Source organism: Malania oleifera, chromosome 4, assembly GCF_029873635.1.
Source record: "Malania oleifera isolate guangnan ecotype guangnan chromosome 4, ASM2987363v1, whole genome shotgun sequence".
NCBI classification, from domain to species: domain Eukaryota; kingdom Viridiplantae; phylum Streptophyta; class Magnoliopsida; order Santalales; family Ximeniaceae; genus Malania; species Malania oleifera.
The window spans coordinates 93,474,771-93,495,010 of NC_080420.1; the positions used below are offsets into that span (position 1 = coordinate 93,474,771).

At 35.5% G+C, this 20,240-nt stretch overlaps 1 protein-coding gene across 2 annotated transcripts; it reads right to left on the minus strand.

Annotated features, from left to right (window-relative positions):
• Positions 1 to 720: 720 nt before the first annotated feature.
• LOC131152980 (calreticulin-3) lies at positions 721 to 19,946 on the minus strand. 2 transcript variants are annotated; one of them, XM_058104970.1, is made up of 14 exons: positions 19,705 to 19,900; positions 18,961 to 19,068; positions 18,153 to 18,345; positions 9,400 to 9,658; positions 8,381 to 8,437; positions 8,247 to 8,294; positions 5,870 to 5,956; positions 5,719 to 5,776; positions 5,545 to 5,612; positions 5,362 to 5,454; positions 5,225 to 5,281; positions 4,999 to 5,094; positions 4,677 to 4,709; positions 721 to 964 (listed from the first exon to the last, which is right to left on the minus strand). In XM_058104970.1, the coding sequence occupies exons 1-14, from the start codon at positions 19,844 to 19,846 to the stop codon at positions 953 to 955; spliced, it is 1,311 nt and encodes a 436-aa protein (XP_057960953.1). In that variant the 5' UTR covers positions 19,847 to 19,900; the 3' UTR covers positions 721 to 952. The 2 variants fall into 2 exon arrangements, with proteins under 2 accessions (XP_057960953.1, XP_057960952.1); XM_058104969.1 differs by lacking the exon at positions 721 to 964 and having other exon boundaries at positions 4,512 to 4,709; positions 19,705 to 19,946.
• Positions 19,947 to 20,240: the final 294 nt, after the last annotated feature.

The following is a 20,240-nucleotide window of genomic DNA, read 5'->3' on the forward strand; positions in this document are numbered from 1 at the left end:
ACGATTTTATGAATATCATCGATGGTTACATTGACGATTTCAATTTCCAGAAGAAATCGTTGACAATTTTGTTCAGTACTGCTTTTAAATTTTGAATTGGGAAGATCAATAGATTAGGAATTCAAAAACAAATCCTCGAGAAATTGATATAGGGGCATTTAGGAAATTTCAAATCCTTCTGTAAGTGTAAGATTAGCATATATACAATTTTGTAACCCTAATTTTGATAAATAGTAAATTTTAACTGCTGTTTGCTCCCATGGACATAGGCATTCTACCGAACCATGTTAATTCTTGTGTCATTGTTTTTACTGCTTCCCTTATTATTTGTGTGATTGTGTTTCCGTATTGTTCATCATTAATTGTTACATTGCACAATTAAATTCCGCTTGCATTAATTTGCACAACATAATTCACTCTTTCTTACTGGAGCGCTATGCACACTTAATCAACTTTTTCATTTTACCCAACCTGCTTTAACTCTATACATTACATCCTTTTCAATTTCTCCTAAAGCTTGCATAAGATCTAAAGTATCAAAATCGACATGTGCTATTTATTTTTACAACATCAAGTTTAACTTTATTTCCAATATTTCTTATCTATCATTGAAATTAAATTTTACAATGACAACGTTCTCCAAAAAGGGATAGGAAAAATAAATAAATAAAATTTCAATTCCGACCAAAACAAAGTTTTTAATGAATATAGATTCACAGATAGGAAAAACCATCCAAGCATGTTTCAAATTTAATAGTTCAAAAATTTTCATAAGCTAACAATATGATATCCGTTCAATTTCCATGCATAAAGCAGAGCAAGGTGCAATGGAAAATAACTCGTGATCAGAAATTGTTCAACAATTGACGCTACAACACTAAAAAGGCCATGGAAAACTGATTTAACACGAGAGAGAGAGAGAGAGAGAGAGAGAGAGAGAGAGGTGTCCCCATTAAAGCTCGTCCTGCAAAACCGGAGAGTTATTGTAAAATATACAGCAATGTGGTAAGAGATTAAAGTATTAACAGTACTTTCATGCATGACAGATGCACTCCCCAACACGACATGGCAACAAGAGTAGCAGCTAGCTCTCAAAAAACATAGGCTTTTACATGTACCTTTCTAGGAATGGATTTTGAAAATAGATATACCTTTTTCCAGCTCCACAAGCTATAAAAATAATAATAATAATAATAATAATAATAATAATAATAATAATAATAATAACAATGAAAAGAGCAATTCAAGAGAATCTTAAATAAATTCTCCAATGTAAGGGCGAGAGGCAGATGCCCGCAAGCATGTATTATGCACGACTTCTAAAAACACTAGCACACAGCCAGCACAACAGTGCAACAAACGCATATGCACGCAAGGTTGCAAATGTGCACTTTATTTTCCTCCCCTGAATGCAAATCCAGTCACATCTCTTGGTTTTTCTGCATGTTACTGCAAGATCAGTGATAAACATTACCTACCACGGCCATCGCAGCCAATATTACCCATGATATTTGCAATCGCTATTGCCAAAAGCCCTTCCCCTGCCATCTACAACCATTCCAAACAATGTTTTAGAAGGCACATCTGAGGCAGGCATGAAGCGTCATCAAGGTGTACTTTTAAATGCAGAACTTCTCAAGGCATTCACCATTTTGTGTTACGCATGCACCCAAAGGAATTAAAGGCGCAGTTTCTATGCGTTTCTGCATAAAAAAGTATGTATTCCATTTAGGAGGATGGTGTTCTTATGTGTCTTGTGAGGGTTAAGAAGGCTTGCATCCAGGGGGTGTTCATTGAAGATGTCCCTCACAAGCTCACTCTTCCATGTTGTCTTGGATGCCAAACTCCTCTCTCAGGCGCTCATGGAAGCATTCCACACAGTCCATCAAATCCTTCCTTAAATTTACTGAAGATGCTAAAGTATTAAAATAGCGAAACTGAGGTGGATGCAGGAACAGCCGGCATTAAGGATTTCAATATTGTCATCAAGAAACACCGAACACCTCTTTTTGTTAAGACTGCAACATTTGTCTCATTTTGGGCCATGCAGGAAGCTATGTATTCAAAACGCTAATAAGATGATCACTTGAGCCTGCTCTATTCTACATGTCTTGAATAGGTTCGAGTGTAAGAAGCTAATGATTCAGTACCAAAGTTTCTCTTAACCATTACCTAGCAAAATTACACCCACCATTGTGGCATTGCTAAAATGTAGAAAGGGTTCTTGAGAATGGGACGGGCTTATTTCACACAAGTAATAGCTGATGTAGAGAGGTCCTAGACAGAACAATACCTCGGAAGCTCAGGCCTGAGGGTCACAAGAGAGAGGATTCTGATGGTTGGAGGGAATATTTAGATTAGAGGCATTCCAAATTTGGGAAGATCACTAAGAGAGCGATTCCATAAGAGAGAAAGAGAGAGAGAGAGAGAGAGAGAGGGAGAGAGAGAGAGTACCCCCAATGATGTTTATTTGTAAGGAGAGGGAGAAACATGTGTGAGCTGTCACCCCCCAATGAGAAAGTGGGAGAAGAAAAAGGGATACAAAGTCACAACACACACATGGCCTTGGAAAAGGATAACAACTTCCCTTAACAAACCCTAATTCAAGCCCATAAAGCCAAGACTATACAGAACATCCAGATCCTGCCACACCTCCACAACCAATAAACCTAGCATGCTCTGCCAACTTGACCTCCTGCAAAGGCGCAACCATAAGATAATCAACAATTTCAACATGGGCGAATTTCATAATCTAGGGAAAAATAGGAATTTCACAATGCCACAAAATATAGTCTTCATTTTTTGGATTTGGAGAGCATTGATAGAAGCCATAAAACTTATTTTGTTAATACTCTGCGTTCTGTTGCTCTCCCAAAATCTATTTCTTAATCCCTATCCCATCTTAGGTGGAATACTGCAATGATGGAAGAGATGCATGCGCCACAAGATCATCGAGCTACAAGATCATGATACTTAGGAGTTGGTGCCTCTTTCTCCTGATAAATCTGTGGTTGGCACAGGGTGTACATCATGAAAGTCAAGCCACATGATTCTGTGGCTTTATTAAAGGACCACATTGTTGCTAAGGGATATACTTAGGTGTATGGTTTAGATTATTCAAAGATATTCTCCTTGATTGCCAGTACATTTGTTCGTTTCCTTAGACACCACCAGTCATTGGCCTCTACATCAATTAGATTTAAAAACTGCTTTCCTAAATGGTGATCTTTAGGAGGTCTATATGAAGCAACCACTAGGATTTTCTGCTCAGAGGGAGCCAAGCCTAGTGTATTGGCTCAAGAAATCATTATATGAAAGTCTCCTAGAGCATGGTTTGGTTGATTCAGTGCTATAATACTTGAGTTTGGCCTATAACAGTGTGCTGTAGATAATTTTGTATTTTATCATCATACTCCACTTGGTAGGATATTGTGATTAGTGGTGATGATGATCAAGGTATCCAAAGCATAGGACTTTTCCAAAAAACTAAGTTTTAGACCAAGGATTGGGGACCATTGAAGCACTTCGTGGGTATAGAAGTATCGAGATCTTATATGGAAATCGTCTTGCCGCAGAGAAAGTATGTTCTTAATCTTTTAGATTAGACTAGACTGTTGGGATCCAAGCCTGTTGATACACCCATGGATTCAAACACTAAGTTCCAAACATGGGTGATTTGTTGCCTAACCCAACATGGTACTAAGGACTTGTTGGAAAGTTGAATTATCTCAGTCACTCAAATAAGATATTTCGCAACAGTGTTATGAGTCAATCTCTCGATGCTCCAAGAACAAGTCACTTGGATGCAGTAATTCGCCTCTTGAGACATCTCAAAGGTGCAACTAGGAGAAGTCTCTTATATTTGGATTGGGGTTGCACTCATTCAAAAATATATAGATGCAGATTGAGCTCGCTCACCTTCCAACAGAAGATCCACGGTCAAGTACTATATCTTTGTTGGTGGTAGTTTGGTTCTAGGAAGAGTAAGAAACAGACTACAATGACTAGGTCAAGTGTTGTGTTAGAGTATAGGGTCATGGCTCATTCTACATGTAAACTTGTTTGGTTGAAGAACATGCTCGAAAAACTGAGTTTTTCACATTCTCAATCTATGGATATGATGTGTGAATCATCAGTATGCTATTCATATTGCCTCAAACTTGATCTTTCATGAGAGAACAAAACACATTGAAGTTGATTGCCACTTTGTTCGAGAGAAACTTGTGCAGAAGCTCATTACAATCACTCATGTGAAGTCTGATTTGCAGACTGCTAATTTATTCACTAAAGCCTTGGAGCTGCTCGTGTTAAGTTCATTTGTAACAAGCTAGAAGCATATGATATATATGCTTCATCTTCAAGGGGAGTGTTAATGGCTATTTTGGTAATTCAGCATTATGAGTATGTGCTAGTGTAATATTGGTAAGCGTGAGTTAGTAAGGTTATTATGGTGTTGATTTTCACCTAATATCTTAACAAAACTATTTGAAAAGAAACAAAATGGGGAAAGCAATGAACATTTAAGATAAGCCCTTTTACAATGTTGTGGCTTTAATACTTGAGATGATGCAAAATACAAAGGATAACCTCGTGTTCCCATGGAGTGCATGACATGGTGTAACATAAAATTTTGCAGATAATAGGAAAAATTGAGTTGCAACAGATTTTAGGCTTACATGATAATCGTCCAAGTAGTCACGGTGATCACGCTGCAAAACAGCACTTGTCAGAAATTCTGAATAGCATGATGCAGTAATGGCGAAAATAACTAAACACCACAAAATCAAAATCTTTGAAGCACCAAGGATGAAAGTTGAAGGGGCTGGGAGGAGGGTAGGTTAAGTTGTTTTGATTATTTGGTTGCAAGTCTAATTAATCTTGACGATATACTACAAGAAAAGTGACCTTTACTCTAGAAACATAGATTGGTATGTTGAGAATATAAAGAAACTAGAGAATAGTAATTAAGTATAGAACATTTGGCTGTAGGGAAAATACCCTTCTGTATCTGTCTCTGTAGCGGTCTCGGTATCGTCGATCACGATCCCTATCTTTACGCCTTCTTTCACCCTCCTCTCTTGCTCTTTGAGCCTCCTGCACACATCACAGCCTAATCAATTTCAAAGATCTCCAAAAAACACCAAGTCACCAATGATTGTCGTCATTATTGCTGCATTCAAATATTTAACAGAATTTGTTAACAGCAGTACAAGCAAGGAATCACCTCTTCCTCCTGCGCTTTCCTCACTTTCTCCGCTTCCTCAAAGGCCTCTTTTTCAGCCTGAATTCAAAATTTTAAACAAAAATTATACGGATGTACTCAAGTGGAACCCTCTTAACAGTTGAGAGAAAGGTGCACACCTCTCTATTGGCAAAAATTTCTTCCACGACTTGTTTTGCATAATCTGGTTCATCACATATCAAAATGTTGTCAAAAACTGAACCAGCCTTTACCTGCATTCCACCCCAGAATTGCATCCAATCATTCCAGAAGCAGTATAATATTATGATGCTTACAACTCAGCACCATAGATATTAATCTACCTGCCAAACTTCAATGCCTATGTATTTAATGGACTTCAGCACATAAAGGTCAGGATCATCTTCAAACTCTGGAGTAGGGAAGAAAACCATTTAAGTATGCACTTTCTTTAGATCAACAAACAGAAATTCACATAAAAGCACAGCCAAGAGAGAGAGAGGGAGAGAGAGGAGAACCTGGATTGTCAATCAATGGAATTTTCCATTTTCCCTTATAGTTAGGGTTCTTGATTTTCTGTTATGCACAAAAATATGTCATTAAAATTAAAATAAGGAGCTAAGCTTAGGCTATTTCTGTTATTTGTTTTCCAAGGATTCATTGGCATACCTTGCGCTTCCACTTTCCTTTGTAAGCTGGATTTGGTATCATTGGTGGCTTCCATAGGCCATCCTCTTCTTCATCCCAATTCTCAGGCTAATCAGAAACAAGAAGGAGATGGCATGTAAACCCTTTGCCGTAACTGTTTTAACTTGTAAGTATTGAATCATAAGATGAATAAACAATTCCTCTTTATCTTGCCTCAATGAGACATTTTGAGCAAGAAAGGGTGGGTAAAAAATTTACTTGTTTATTTATTTAAAAAAGAAGGCAGAAATGAAAGAGAAGAAACGAAATCATAGAAAAGTATTTCACAATTGAATAAGAACATGACAATAACTAAATAAATGTGTGCACACATTATGCGTGTAATAAAACCATTACATATAACAAGCATTAAGCTTTTTATATTAAGTTTTTAAATTTCTATGACACTATCTATTAAAAATCCAATAAATATGCTATGCTTCTTACCCATGTTCCTACGAGAGATCTCAATATATTACTTATCGTATTGTTGATGTAACCAATTTGAGCATTGGTATAGAGAAGGGAACAAAGTGGCAGATGCCTTGGCTCGACAAGGTGCTATGGGGAGGAATAGTTTGTTTACAAATAGTAGTCAATTCCCTAAAGTTATCTATAGGTTGTATAAACTGGTGAAGATGGGTACGGCTTGTATGAGGTATGTTTAGCTGATTTCCTATTGGTTTTGGTTTATGTTTTATGTTATTTATCTTTTGTTTGTTTTGTTGCGTGAGATTTGTTTTGTAAGTCCTTGTTTTGTTTTGTTTTGTTTGGACTTGTAATCCTATTTTGGCTGGATGTTGGTGTTGTTTTTTGAGAGGCCTTTAAAGTTTTGTTTTTTATTTCTCCCATTGATTGTCTTGTAACCACGGCATTCCTCCGCCAAAAGTGAGGGTTTATCAATAAATAAATGGAGGTGCCCTTCTTTAAAAAAAAAAAACCAATTTGAGCATTCCAACCATCTTGCCGGTAAAGTCTATCGGGATTGTTATTAGAAACTCAAGATCAAGTCCTGCATTACGAGGAATTCTTTTCTTTTCTTTATCCTGTTTAGGGAGGGGGTGGATCCTACATGAGTGGGGGAAAGGCTACCTATATTTTGTATCTAAAGACGTTTGCATTAAAACAACAAGAGTTTAGAAATTTTTTTTTTGAGAAAAAACAAAATAATAATCATATGAAAATTTTCAAAGAATAACAAAGAAGTATTGAAGTGACAAAGAAGTTAAGTGTTTGAAATTCAAAATATATTAGAAAATTGTATATGTTATAATTAAGTGTTTGATAGGCATCCAAGGAGTGGCTTGAGGCACAAAATACCTATTGTTGACGCAATGAAAACAATAAGGACTATTTCCTTCTGACATAGAGGCTTTTTTCTTTTTTCTTTTGTTGGAATGCGAAGAACAAAAAAAAAAAAAGAGAATGAATTCTTGCATAGTGCATTTTAAGCTACTTTGTTGATCCATATTTATCAAAATAAAACTCCTCCAACAAAAGAAAAATTGTTATTTAGTTATTTAAATAATAAAATTTGTATTTTCACGATTCTTTTCTAATCCCGCCTTGATTACATTCAATTGGCTTGTTCAATAAAAGGTGTATTTATATTAAATTATTTTGGACAAAAGACCTTCCCTGAGGTCGGGCAAAAATACAGACCTCACTTTCAACAATCTCATGAACCTCTCCTGAGGTTTGACAGACACAAACCTGCTTGACATTGATTTTTGGGGCACTTGCATACCCTCCTAACTTGTCACTTTGCCAAATATTAGAAGAGGTTAGTGTCTTTTGCCAAAACTCAAGAGACTTGGATTTTTGAAACCTCAATGAGGTTCGCACCTTTTTGCCAAACAAGGAGGTCAATGGGAGGTCCACATCTTTTCACCAAACCCAAGTCAGTGTCCTCTGCCCTACCATTTTATTTATATACAAATAGTTCATATATAATAATTATGTTATTTGTTATTTATTTATATTTATTAATTCAAATACAAAAATTCCATTGCTCAGGGTAAGGTTTAGGGGTAAATGTACAGTAATTTTAATTATCATGTTGGCATTTGATATAAACAAATCTTTGCACAGGTACATGCTAGAAATTTTCTGGCAAACTAGAACATAAAATAGCCCTTTATGGGACATAAATCCCATATACCACTGCGGAGAAAAATGAAACTTTTCCCATTTAATTAACAACAAAAACAGAAATATATTAGCAGAACCTTAAGAGCAGAAACACAGAACTCCCTTTTCCCATTTGTTTAACAAAAAGAATGCCAACATATTAGCAGAATTTTAAGAACAGAAACACACTCTTCAGCGGAGAGCACTCTGTAAGCAATATTCAACTAACCTCTTTAGCTTTTGGATCAGGAATTTCTGCTGGAATTGAATCATATCCCTGCTTTGGAAAAATACAGAAAGGGAATTATATGTTGACAAATAAAAAAACATCGAAAATCATGAGGGAACAGAAAATTATGATACCTCAGGTTTGGCATCATTAAGATCATCAATATATTCTCTATCATCCCAATCTGCAGGCTGTGAATGATGGTAAATAGATACATTAAAAACACCAATTTTGAAACTATAGAAACACAAATATCATGAACAAGGTCTTAAATTTCAATTTCGACTAAAATTTGAGGCTACAAAAATACATAAATTTTGATGTCAATATCAATTTTGATTTTTTATTTTAAAAAATGATGGAAAAAGGGTGAAACTCTTTAATGACACTTTCAAAATTATAAATAGATATAATAATGCAAGATTTAGAAGTAAAATATTATAGATATACATTAAGAATATGTTTGTAACGTCTAAGGTGCCAGAACTGTATCATAATGATATTAAACATATTCAATTAACATAAAGAAATTTATAAATCAGTCAAATATTATTAATTATACAAATGCAGATACTGTAGACAAAAATGGCCAAATAAAGTGTCATAGCTAATATCCATTTTTAAATTTTCATATATTTTCAAATGTCTAAAAAGTTATTTATATCCTTATTATGATAATCTTTGGTTTCAATTAGAAAAGAAGATAAACTAAGACAATTTTCAATTTGGGTTTTAAATCTCAAATTTGAAGTTCTAGGAAATTTTATTCTATGTTTAAAATTTCAAAAAATGTAGCTGAAATTTTAAGATTTTGATAAATTTTGGGTGAACTGCCATTTTTGCTTTCCAGTGTGGTGGAAAGTGGAAATTAAGAACATGATCATGAATAGAAGGCATGCTCTCAAAAGTTATTCTAACAACGAAAAAGAACTATACTCAACATCCTTTCTTGTGTGCACGTGTGTATCGTGGTTTTGGGTTGGGGGTTGGTTGAAATCTGCAGCATGCAAAACTATAGTTCTAGATTAGGAACATTATGGACCCAAATCGTTATCCTTGGCAACAGAAAGATTCAATTGGGATTTGGAACATCATGAAACCAATTCAGTATAATTGGATAGATTTTCTTTAATTTCTAAGCTCAAGATGAAACCTTTTTTGCTTTGACATGTTTAATTTTCCGAGGAGGAAGGATGTCCCAGTCTGTATACATGCTTCCAGATTCTTTTTCCCGATTGTCAACCAAGATGCTATAACTTGCATCAGGTCTGAGAATAAATGTGTAGAAATGTGTGAGCTTGTCTGTCTCACACTGCAAGTCCTTTTTTATGGGATAATTCTGGCCCTGATAGGAGAGAATAAGATGAAGCTTCTTCGTCTGTGTGCCACATATATCTGGTCCAAACATTAAGCTACACAAACAAAAATTCTTAATCAATCAGATATGTTACTTAAACAAGGAGGTTCAGAAAAAAGGAATTGAAAATGACATCTGCGAGCAGAAGGGACTGAGTAGCTGAACTAAAATAATAATAATAATAATATAGTAGCTAAAATCAATCCCATCAAACTATGTGCAGCAAAAGCTGATGTGAGAAAATATAATATGGGAACAACAATTATACTATATTTTAATTGCAAAATTTTCAAATCTTCTTAAACTAAAAACTTGTGGTGTTACTGCACATACAAAGCAGGCAACAAATGGACAAAAGAAAACATATATGAGCAATAAGGTTTAAGCTAATGCTGTTGATTAGGTCAATAAGAAAAGGCAACTCAGCAGATTGCAAATGGCAGCTGTTTATTATAATTTAAAGGTGACTCTTCTTAACAATTTTTTTACCTAGTCCCCTACCCCCCCCGTCCCCCCCCCCCCCTCCCCCAACAACAACAAACCAAACCTTAGGTCCCGCTAGGTGCAATCAGCTACATGAATCCTTTTTCGCCAATTTACACAATCATAAGCAATTTATTCGAGACAATTAAATACTTACTCACTATCTCATTCCAAGTTAATTAAAGTCTACCCCTACCCCTTCTACTACCTCAAAGTAACTAGCTCACTCCTCCTCACTGGTGCACTATTTGACCTATGTTATAGATGCCTAATCCATCTGAGTTGTCCCTACCTTATCTTATCCTTCTAATAGGAGTTACAACTAACTTACTACAAATATGTTGGTTCCTCATTATCTTTTAATATTATACCACTCATCCACCTTAACTTTCTCATCCCGACAACTTTTACTTTTTAGATATGTTGTTTCTTAGTTGCCCAACATTCAGATCGGTAAAGCATAGCTAATCTTACAGTCATCCTATAGAATTTCACTTTAATTTAAGGGTACTTCTCCATTTTACCCAACCTACTTTAACTCTATGTATTACATTTTTTTTTTCAATTTCTCCTTCAACTTTCATAATAAATCCAATATATTAAAATCTACTAGTGCTATTGATTTCTTGACCATCAAATTAATCTTTTCTCCAATATTCCTCCTACCATGACCAAAATTACATTTCATGTATTTTATCTTATTTCCACTTATCCTAAAACCTCTAGATTCTAAACCTTCTCTCCATAATTCTATCACGGATTCTACTACACCCCTAGTTTCATCAGTCAAGGGAATATCCTTTCTAAACAACATACGCCATGAAACTCATTTTGGATACTCATAGTAAGTTCATCAATCAGCAAAGCAAAAAGGTAAGGGCTTAAATCAGATCTTTGGGGCACACCTATTGCGATTGGAATTCCCTAACCTCTCCACATGTAGTCCTAACACTAGTCATTACTTCATCACACGTATCTTTAATGACATTAGAATACCTACTACATACACTTTGCTTTTTCTAAATCCTACCATAGAATTTCCCTAGGTACCCTATCATAGACTTTCTCTAAGTCAATAAAAATCATATGCAAGTCTCTCTTCTTTTCCTTAAACTTTTCCATTGATCTTCTCGAAAGATATATAACTTCTGTAGTAGATCTCCAACGCATAAAACCAAATTTATTTTTTTAGATTCTCATTTCTAACCTTAATCATTGTTCACCTACCTTTGCTCACAATTTTATTGTATGACTCATTAAGTTTAATTCCATGATAGTTATTACAATTTTGGATATCTCTTTTATTTTTTTATATAGGTATTAAAGTGTTTTTCCTCCATTCATCTAACATTTTCTTAATTTTCATATTTGTGTTAAATAAAAAAGTAACCATGTAATTCCATTATTACCTAGGCATTTCCAAACTTCAACCGAGATATTATCCAATCCTACAACATTTTTAATATTTTTTAATGCAAACTAAACTTCATTTTTTTTGCAAATAATTTCATATTTTAAGCCTTTTCCACATTTGTCAAGTCTAGGTTTAAGTCTTCTACTTGGATTTCGTTAAATAGCTTACTAAAGTAACTTCACCATCTTTTTTTTATGCCTTCTTCCTTAACCAAGAAAATATCAACCTCACTTTTATAGATTTTAATTACCTTAAGTCCTTGCCATGTTTCTACATTTTTGCCATATTTTATACCAAATTCTTTTGTCTTTGCAACTTTTTGGACATCTTGATCCCATCATCAACTTTCTTTATAATCCAAATCTTCCTCTCAATTCACCTAAAATCATTTTTGATATCTTCTTAATAGAGCATACTATCTTACTCCAAATAGTGTTTGTGTCTACACCATCCTCTATTGTTCAATCATCGTCTTTGATTGTTTTATCTTTAAATTTTATTACATTTTCGCCCTTTAGATTCCACCATTGAATTCTCTTGCATTGATTTAAATTACCATTTGACTTTCATTTTTCAATACATATAGCCAATACTAAAGCTCTAGGTTGTATAATTAAGCTTTCACTAGGGATAACTTTACAATTCTTACTCGATAAACGATCTGCCCTCCTTGTTAAGAAAAAAATTTATTGACTTTCATTTTGTCCACTCTTGAAGGTTTAAGTGTTCTTCTCTCTTTTAAAGCAAGTATTCACTGTAATAGGATCATATGACATGGCAAAGTCTAAAATCACATCAGACTCATTTTCATCTCAATAACCATGTCTTCCATGCATCCTCTCATAACCTTTATTATTCTTTCCATTGTTATCCATTCAAATCAACTCTTACGAATTGTCTCAATCCCTCACATCCCTTGTATAATGCTATCCATATCTTCCAAAAATAGACTCTTATGCTGTATTTGGGAGCATGGAGAGCATGGATTTCAAACCTTGGATTTGTATTTGGACGGATTTGGACAAATTTCAATACAATTTTATATTACATCTTATCTAAATCCAATACAAATCCAAATCCAAGACCTCTCCAAACATAGAGTTAAGGTACTAAGCCTATTTGAGAAGCATAAGCACTAATGACATTTATTATCTCTTGACCTAAGACCATCATGATTTTTATGATTTTATCCCTACTCTTTTGGCATCTACAACACTATCTCTTAAAGACTCTATCTACAATTATTCCTACCTTGCTCTTGAGTTTTTCTTTTCCACTGTACTAAAGTTTGAATCATGATTTTTCAATTTCTCTAGCTTTCTCCCCAACCCACTTAGTTTCTTGAAGGCAAATTACATTAATTTTTCTTCTAATCATTGTGTTCACTATCACATGCTTTTACCCATAAATGTCCCTATATTCCTAGTTGCTAATTTATTGCTAGTCTCGCCCTAAACTAACTTCTTTACCCGCCCACGTCCAAAATGGTGCAAGAACTCTCTCATATATTTAACACTGTAGCCAGGCAAAGACATGGCACTCAACTTTATTTAGCCCAACCTTGCCCATTTTTCACAATACCCAGATGATATAAGTGCAACGTGTCATTCATAGGGGATGCCCAACAAATAATTGGTAATAATTCAAACCTTAGAGATCTAACAAATTTTACGCTAGTTGTTAGTTACCTCATGCAAACCTTCTCCTTTACCTCACTTGGGAGTTGGGAACAAGCAAAAAATAAAATGAAATAAGTTAAAATTTATGTAGAAAGATATTCATCCCAAATCCAGGTCCTGCAAAGTGCTCAAACTGTCCTAAAGATGGCAAAAGCACATTCTTCGATCTAACATTATTTCTTATGTTTATTTTTCTGATCTGCTCATTTGCACAACAAGCTGAATGACATGCCATTAAGTGACATTCAACATAACTAAATGGCATTCAACATAACTTCGCCTGAATTATGTGGACCCATCTGCTGCACCTCACATCAACACATTGTACACAATGTGATCTAGTACATATTACAAGTTAGTATCTCAATTTTCTGGTACTAGTTAGAACTACACACATACAGTTACTTCAAGGTACTGTTGAGCTTTTGAACCTAATTGTAAATAATTTGATTAAACTGTGAAAGAGATGCAAGATTGTAAGTACATAAAGTGAGAAAATCCTATGTGTAACAAACTAAAGTTACTAAACTATAGACAGCAAAACATTGAACAGTTGTGCTTGAAGGTAGAAAAATCTCAAATCAATATTTAGAACTAGTCATCCAAGAACAAAAGCAAATTTTCTAAGGGAATTTTTTAAGAATTTTTTAAGAAAAAATTTCTTTAAATCTACATTTTAATAATATTACTTTATCATATAAGGGCATACTCATCACTACTGTTCAAGGTTCCATTTGGCATCAGTTTAGTTTTTAGTTCTTCATATTCTGAATGTTTTTGGCTGCATCCCATGAAGTCTCAAAGTCAAAACAGAAGCCCTCTATCTATCCATCTATCTATCTATCTATCTATCTTGATTAAATTTATAGTGGAGAATGTTTCCAGCCATGCTCTTGTTTACCAAAAAAAAAAATGCAAACTACATTTAAAATGAGTATAGAAGGATGAGACTCAAAGACTTAGGGTAGGCCACCCTCGTTAGAAATGCAAGTGAAGGATGAAAATATCATATTTTTGAGTACTAAATTCTAACAAATGGAGATTACAACGGAAAAAAAGAAGATAACATTGGCAAGCTAATCTAATTCAATGGAAATGAAATATGGAACTTCAAAGGAAGAATTAAAAGAAGTAAATTGCAAACTAGAAATAAATAGAAGATAAGATGAAAATAAACTATTCAAGATGGTGAAAGATCCCTTCTTCCTTTTTCTTCTTCTATTTTATACCCTAGAACCAATCTTTCAAGATATTTTCAAATCCCTTTATTCTAGTCCTCTTTCTTTACCATTATGTGCATTGGTAACTTCCTTTGTTATTCAAGCTCATATGCTCCTTCACATCTATTAGTCATTGCTCTTGTCACCCGAGATCCTAGAGGGTCTTCATCATTCATATCTAATTTTCTCGACTGCAATAAATCCCATTGCAGGTTATCTGCACAAATTTCAGGGCTTCATCTTACGCCTACATTCCAATCAATCATCCGAATTTCGAGGAGATCATTCTAGATTGTTAGTTGAGCATCAATTCAAGTGTTACTTTGCACTCAACCACTTCTATGGCTACAGAGCAAAGGTGGTTTCAAAGTGCATAATTGTTTATCCAATTAAGGAACTTAGCATAGCCATTCTTCCACTATGCAGCCCAACCAGTACAGCATGCCAAATATATCAACTAGCCCATGCATATCCTCAATATGTAGTGCATCATGATCAAGGTCACTTGCACAATACATGTATAATATTGGCAAATAAAAATGTTCCCATCCTATTATTTGGCCATGCATGGCTGAATTGCATGCCAACCAATTTGACCAAAATATGTATTTAGCTTCAGTATTTTTTCTAGGCCAAGTTTTCTAGATTGATCAAATCACTTCACAGACAGTTCTTCAACCAATACTTTCCAATTGCAATGTCAGCCATGGCCCCTTTCTATTTGCCTGGTCACACTATAGCTATGAATACGTGTGCAAAACTTTCCATGGAATCAACACTGTTCACCTATAGCCCTTGTTGTCTATAGAATGCTTAGCATTTTCAGCCAAAATAGTTGCATTGCCCAATTCCAAGCTACTAAACCCCAAATGAAATCTCAACTGCGGTTTAAACTAAAAGAAGAAGGCAAAAAAAATGATGACAAAGGAGGAAGAGAAAAATTACAAAGAGACGACAACTCCACAACACAACATCTTTTAGAAGAGTTTTTCCCCTGGTTTCTATTGAGAGTTTCCTGCTCCATGTTGCTGTATTTTTTTTGGGTATTGTCCTATTCTATTTTTTGGTCAATAAACTAAATGAAAAATGAAGAGAAAAAAGGAGGGTGAGCAATGCAGCCAGCATGGATGGGCCTAAGTTTTGGGTCAAGCTAGTGCTCGCCCATGTATATCAAAGCCCATGTTAAGATTCCCTAATGATAACAGTTTCCTTATCTTCCGAGCTGTAAGCATATAAAAGGCCCCTTTTATTGCTCCTTAGGGACTTGAGATAAGTTATTGGATGTTGGTCCTGCATCAAGTGGTATCAAAGAAAACTAATCCAACTTAGTTGTTTTTTTCGGCTAACAATTTTAACTCAAACTGCAATTTATGTCAATGTTTGACAGGGTTGCCAACAATTCTTAACTCAAACTTGTAGAGTTTGTGATTTCAACTTAAATCGCATTGCATTAGCCCATTCCCACCATCTTCATCACTAACCACATCAGACTGAATCTAAATCTCCCCTTCAATCCTTTTTTTCATTCATTTGTTTTATAATAATAATAATCATCATCATCATCATCATCATCATCATCTGAAAATCGTAGCAACCAAACTGAAACTTAATGCCTACCTATAAGTCTATGACAATGACCCTGCTCCTTAGTACTCCCAAAATGGATGCAAACAAGCCTCCAATGGTCACAAGTTTCCATTATCATCTTTGATTGCTTCACCAATATTTGACTTTATCAAAATTGAACCCATGCTAGAGTCAACTTTCATCCTTGCTGCCGACAAGCCTCATTCACTGGAACACAGCTTTGTTTCTATCAAGCTTCATCATTTCCATTTCTTTCCATAATGCCAAACCCATCATCACCAAAGCTTTCTAACCAGTTGCCAGAACAAGTGTCACTGCCATTTTGTCCCAAAGCCTCACCGTCTTTGATTTTCAACACTGGTAGTAGTGGTCAAAAGATATTCTCACTGCCAACAAGCCTTGATCAAAGAACTATCGTCAATGTTGTTGTCGTTCATTGAGGCAACCTTGTTGGTTCTTGCTCATTGGCTCCGTCATCAACTTAGCACAACTAAGGGAATTGTAGCTCAAATAAGTTTTAGAAGGATTCATACCAGCCAGTTCATCCAAACAGAGCAGGTCCAATATGATCGAACCAAAAAGTTTCAGCCACACCGAACCAAACCAGCCAAAAAATAGAAAAGAAAAGAAAAGAAAGATGGTGAAAAGGGACCAATTTGATTGAGTCACTAACAAAGTAACTCAAATGTATGAGAGGAAAGGATCAACGGACATCAAGGAACCAACCCCTCATGTATCTTCTCTCAATTCTCTAGTTGTTATTTTCCAAAATCAAATTGTCTCCCAATTTGAGCGAAGTTGGATTCTCTCAACTTCATGATTTCTACTCTATGGAGGAGAAATTCATCTCGATAAATTATGGGTGACACAAACCTTTAAGTTGTGTGCCTTGACCCATCAGATAAAGATGTTGATGCACACACACAATGAGTTTCATGAATTAGTTGCCCAATGATCTTCTGATGAAGATGGACAACAACGCATTATTTGGTACCTTGATGGACTTCGTTATGGATTATGCACTAAGATTCAATCCTATGATTTTGATCATTTGATCATGCCACTGCATTTGAATGTTGAGCAAACAGTAAATATTGGAAGGACACTAGTAAGAAAATGTCCACTCTGCATGAACCACCTCCAAGCTTGCACTTGGACTAATGATGAGATTGCAGATGCAGTTGAATATTATGAGGGTGAAAATGATGAGGGTAATTTTAGACAGAGCATGAGCCAGCCCTAACTCGAGGTCAAGTTCTTTTTGCCACTGTGGGAAATTGATATAGCCAGCATCAAGGGTTTTATTTTTGTTTTCATCTTTTCTTTTTTGTAAAGGGGAGCCTAGGCACAATGGTATAGTTGTTGTCATGTGATCTAGAGGTCACAGGTTCGAGGCATGGAAACAGCCTCTTGCCAAAATCCAAAGTGAGACTGCCTACTATAGACCCATCGTGGTCTGCCCTTTCCCCGAACCATGCATACTCAGGATCTTTGTGCACCAAGATGCCCTTTTTTTTGGTAATTTTTTAGGATAATATATTCAAAATTCTAAGTTACTATCTTTGAGGAAACTAGTATTTTTTCTGTTCTCGAATTCAGTTCCCTTATCTTCCAAGCATTGTAAGCCTATAGAGGGCACATATGTATTAGTTTCTAGGGACTTGAATTGAGAATAAGTTATAGGACGTTGGTCCTAAATCAATGAGTACCCTTTTTCTATTCTCTTTCTTCATCAAGCTAAATTAGCATATTACAGCAATTAAATTATGTCTCCTAGCGACCAAAGTCAACAAATACAGTGTAAAAATAGTCTAATACAGAGTATTTGTAAACAGTGAGATAAGCATTCAGCTTTTCTTATGCAACACTAACAAGCCATCTTGTCATTGAGGTTTAGGAACAGCTATATCATTCATCAAGGCAACTCAAGGAGGCCCTAACACAAGCCTAGGAATCTAGATGAGCATGTTATGGCAAGATAACCTAAAAAAGAATCCAGATTAGCTTTCAGAAAGAAATGGGAAATTTAACAAAAAAACTGAAGGGAATTCAAGTTCCTTTACTACCAGAAGGCACCATATTGGAAGTTTAAATTTGAAAAGCACGAATAAACTCAAAGAAAAATGGAGGTTACACATAACTCATAATTTACACGAAAAAAGCAACCTGTAAGGAGTGTCGCCACCAAATTTCTTCTGATTGACAAATCCAGAGAGAAGCTTTATATAACCACCACCACATTCAATGTCCTGCTCAAACCTTATAGAATACTGGAGGACCAACGTCCTGTTCTTGTTGCTGAATTCCGGTATCTTTGCTGATATGGCAGAATGCCGGGCATCTGTAGTCGTCTGAATCCCTACAAAAAATTTCAGATAACACATAAAAGCCACCATCTAAACCAAATTGGCCTTCTAATTTACGTTTAGAATTGGTTTTTTTATTTATTTTATAATTGGTGCAATTAATTTTATCTTCGATTGACAAGTACCAAGCCTGAAAACAGCTTTGCTATTCATTACAAGAAAGGATCACAAGTGATGTGGCATTCCATCATTTGTTTGTTGAAATTAGCTGACTTTTTCACACTCAATAAAATTTAACAAATCATGTGATGCCACATCACTAGTGATTTGCTCATGATGCTTTTCTTGTGATAAATAGTTTTTGCCTGAAAAAACTACACTCTCCCCCCCCCCCCCCCAAAGAAAAAAAAAAGGGGGAAAAATCCTAAGTCTGCACTGGATTAAGTACTACTGCACCAAAGACCCAAAAATCAAAAAATGAACCTATTTTCACTCGTGGTACCGGTCAAGGGACACTACAAAATTGCGAACACATAGCTTCCTGCCCATTTCGCAAATTATAAATCTAATTTTAATATAAAATTATAAGTTCATTGCTAAAGAATTGAACTGAAAGCCATTGTCACACACACAGAGACACACAGATTGATTTGCGACTGGGATGATACCTTTATCGTCTGGGTCACCATGCCATTTTCCCGCTGTGTGTTTGAAGGAACCAGCCTTTCCTTCACTTCTTTTCCAGTCAGATTTAACCCAACGGCTCTGCCATCCATCTTCTCCAAACCAAGATAATTATCAAAAGAAATATAATAAAATTAGAGGAGAAAGGAGGGTTAAAGAGTAAGTTCAGTCAGAAGTTCAAATTTAAAAAGCACGCATAGGGAGCAAAATAAAGCTGAAATAGTCACTAAAAAAAAAAAACAATATCATCATTTAGTAAAACAAACCACATATACTAGATTGATCCTACAAAGAAGCTTCCATGCCATAAAAGGTCAGCTTAAAGCCTTAAAGTAACCCCAAGCCCGAAGGACCTTAATTTTTATTCATGCCCCATTTGGTAGCTGAGAAAATGTAAGAAATCAAAAGGGTAAACTTTTTCTTTCGAATCACGACCGCCCCCCATCCCTCCAGTTCAGGTCACCGCAAGATCCCCCAAACTTCCATCTTCACGAGGAAAAATTTCTTGAAACCTCACATTTGCAGCCCTTTACTTCCTCAACCCAACACTTGTCTGAAGCTAAAATTTTAGAACTGAAGAAAGAAAAACAAAATCCAAAAAGAAAGAACACAACTCCACAGCGCAAATTAAAGGTCCTAAATTATTTTCTTTCCTTTTTCTTTTGCAGGAAAATCATGACGAGAAGAAGAGCAGAGCGAAAAGGGAATGCAGCATCGAGCACAAGTACCTTGGAATCGCTCTTCAAAGATGATTTCTGAGAGCACAGAGGGAACAAGAAAGGATAGTTGGAGAGAGAGGAGCAGAAGCACTAAGCAAATTGGAAGAGGCGGCTTCGAAGAAGAAGTGGTACCCAGACAACTCCCCGCCATTTCTGGGAAATAGCAAATTGTAAGCACTGGAGGGTTGGGTTATTATAGAAGGTTTGGTCACAAAATGCCTGCCTTTATGAGTTTATTTACAGTACTACCCGTCCCTGACCGTGTTTGGGAGACCGATTTAATTCGGTGCAGTGCGAATTGGATTTCTTTAGGGTGATTTGTGGTTGGATTTTTACTTGGAGAATGTCCAATGAGAAGTGAGAGGAACGTGGCATCGTCCAATCATAGTTGTTCTTTTAGGTCAAGTTGTGGTGAGGACCGAAGTCTTTCAACCAACCCTTAAGCTCCCATGGAATTTCTCATTCTTTTCCTCATTGAAGGCCCAAAGGGTGCTCTCCTTTTACTTTTCTAAATGCATACGTTCACATGTACTAAATCTATATGA

Coding starts and splice junctions, on each gene's coding strand:
- LOC131152980 (XM_058104969.1), bottom strand. CDS start 19,846: ATGGCGGGGAGTTGTCTGGGTACCACTTCTTCTTCGAAGCCGCCTCTT. Junction 18,346..18,960: donor TGGTGACCCAGACGATAAAG/GTATCATCCCAG, acceptor AATTTTTTGTAG/GGATTCAGACGACTACAGAT. Junction 9,659..18,152: donor GGTGGCGACACTCCTTACAG/GTTGCTTTTTTC, acceptor TTGTTTGTGTAG/CTTAATGTTTGGACCAGATA.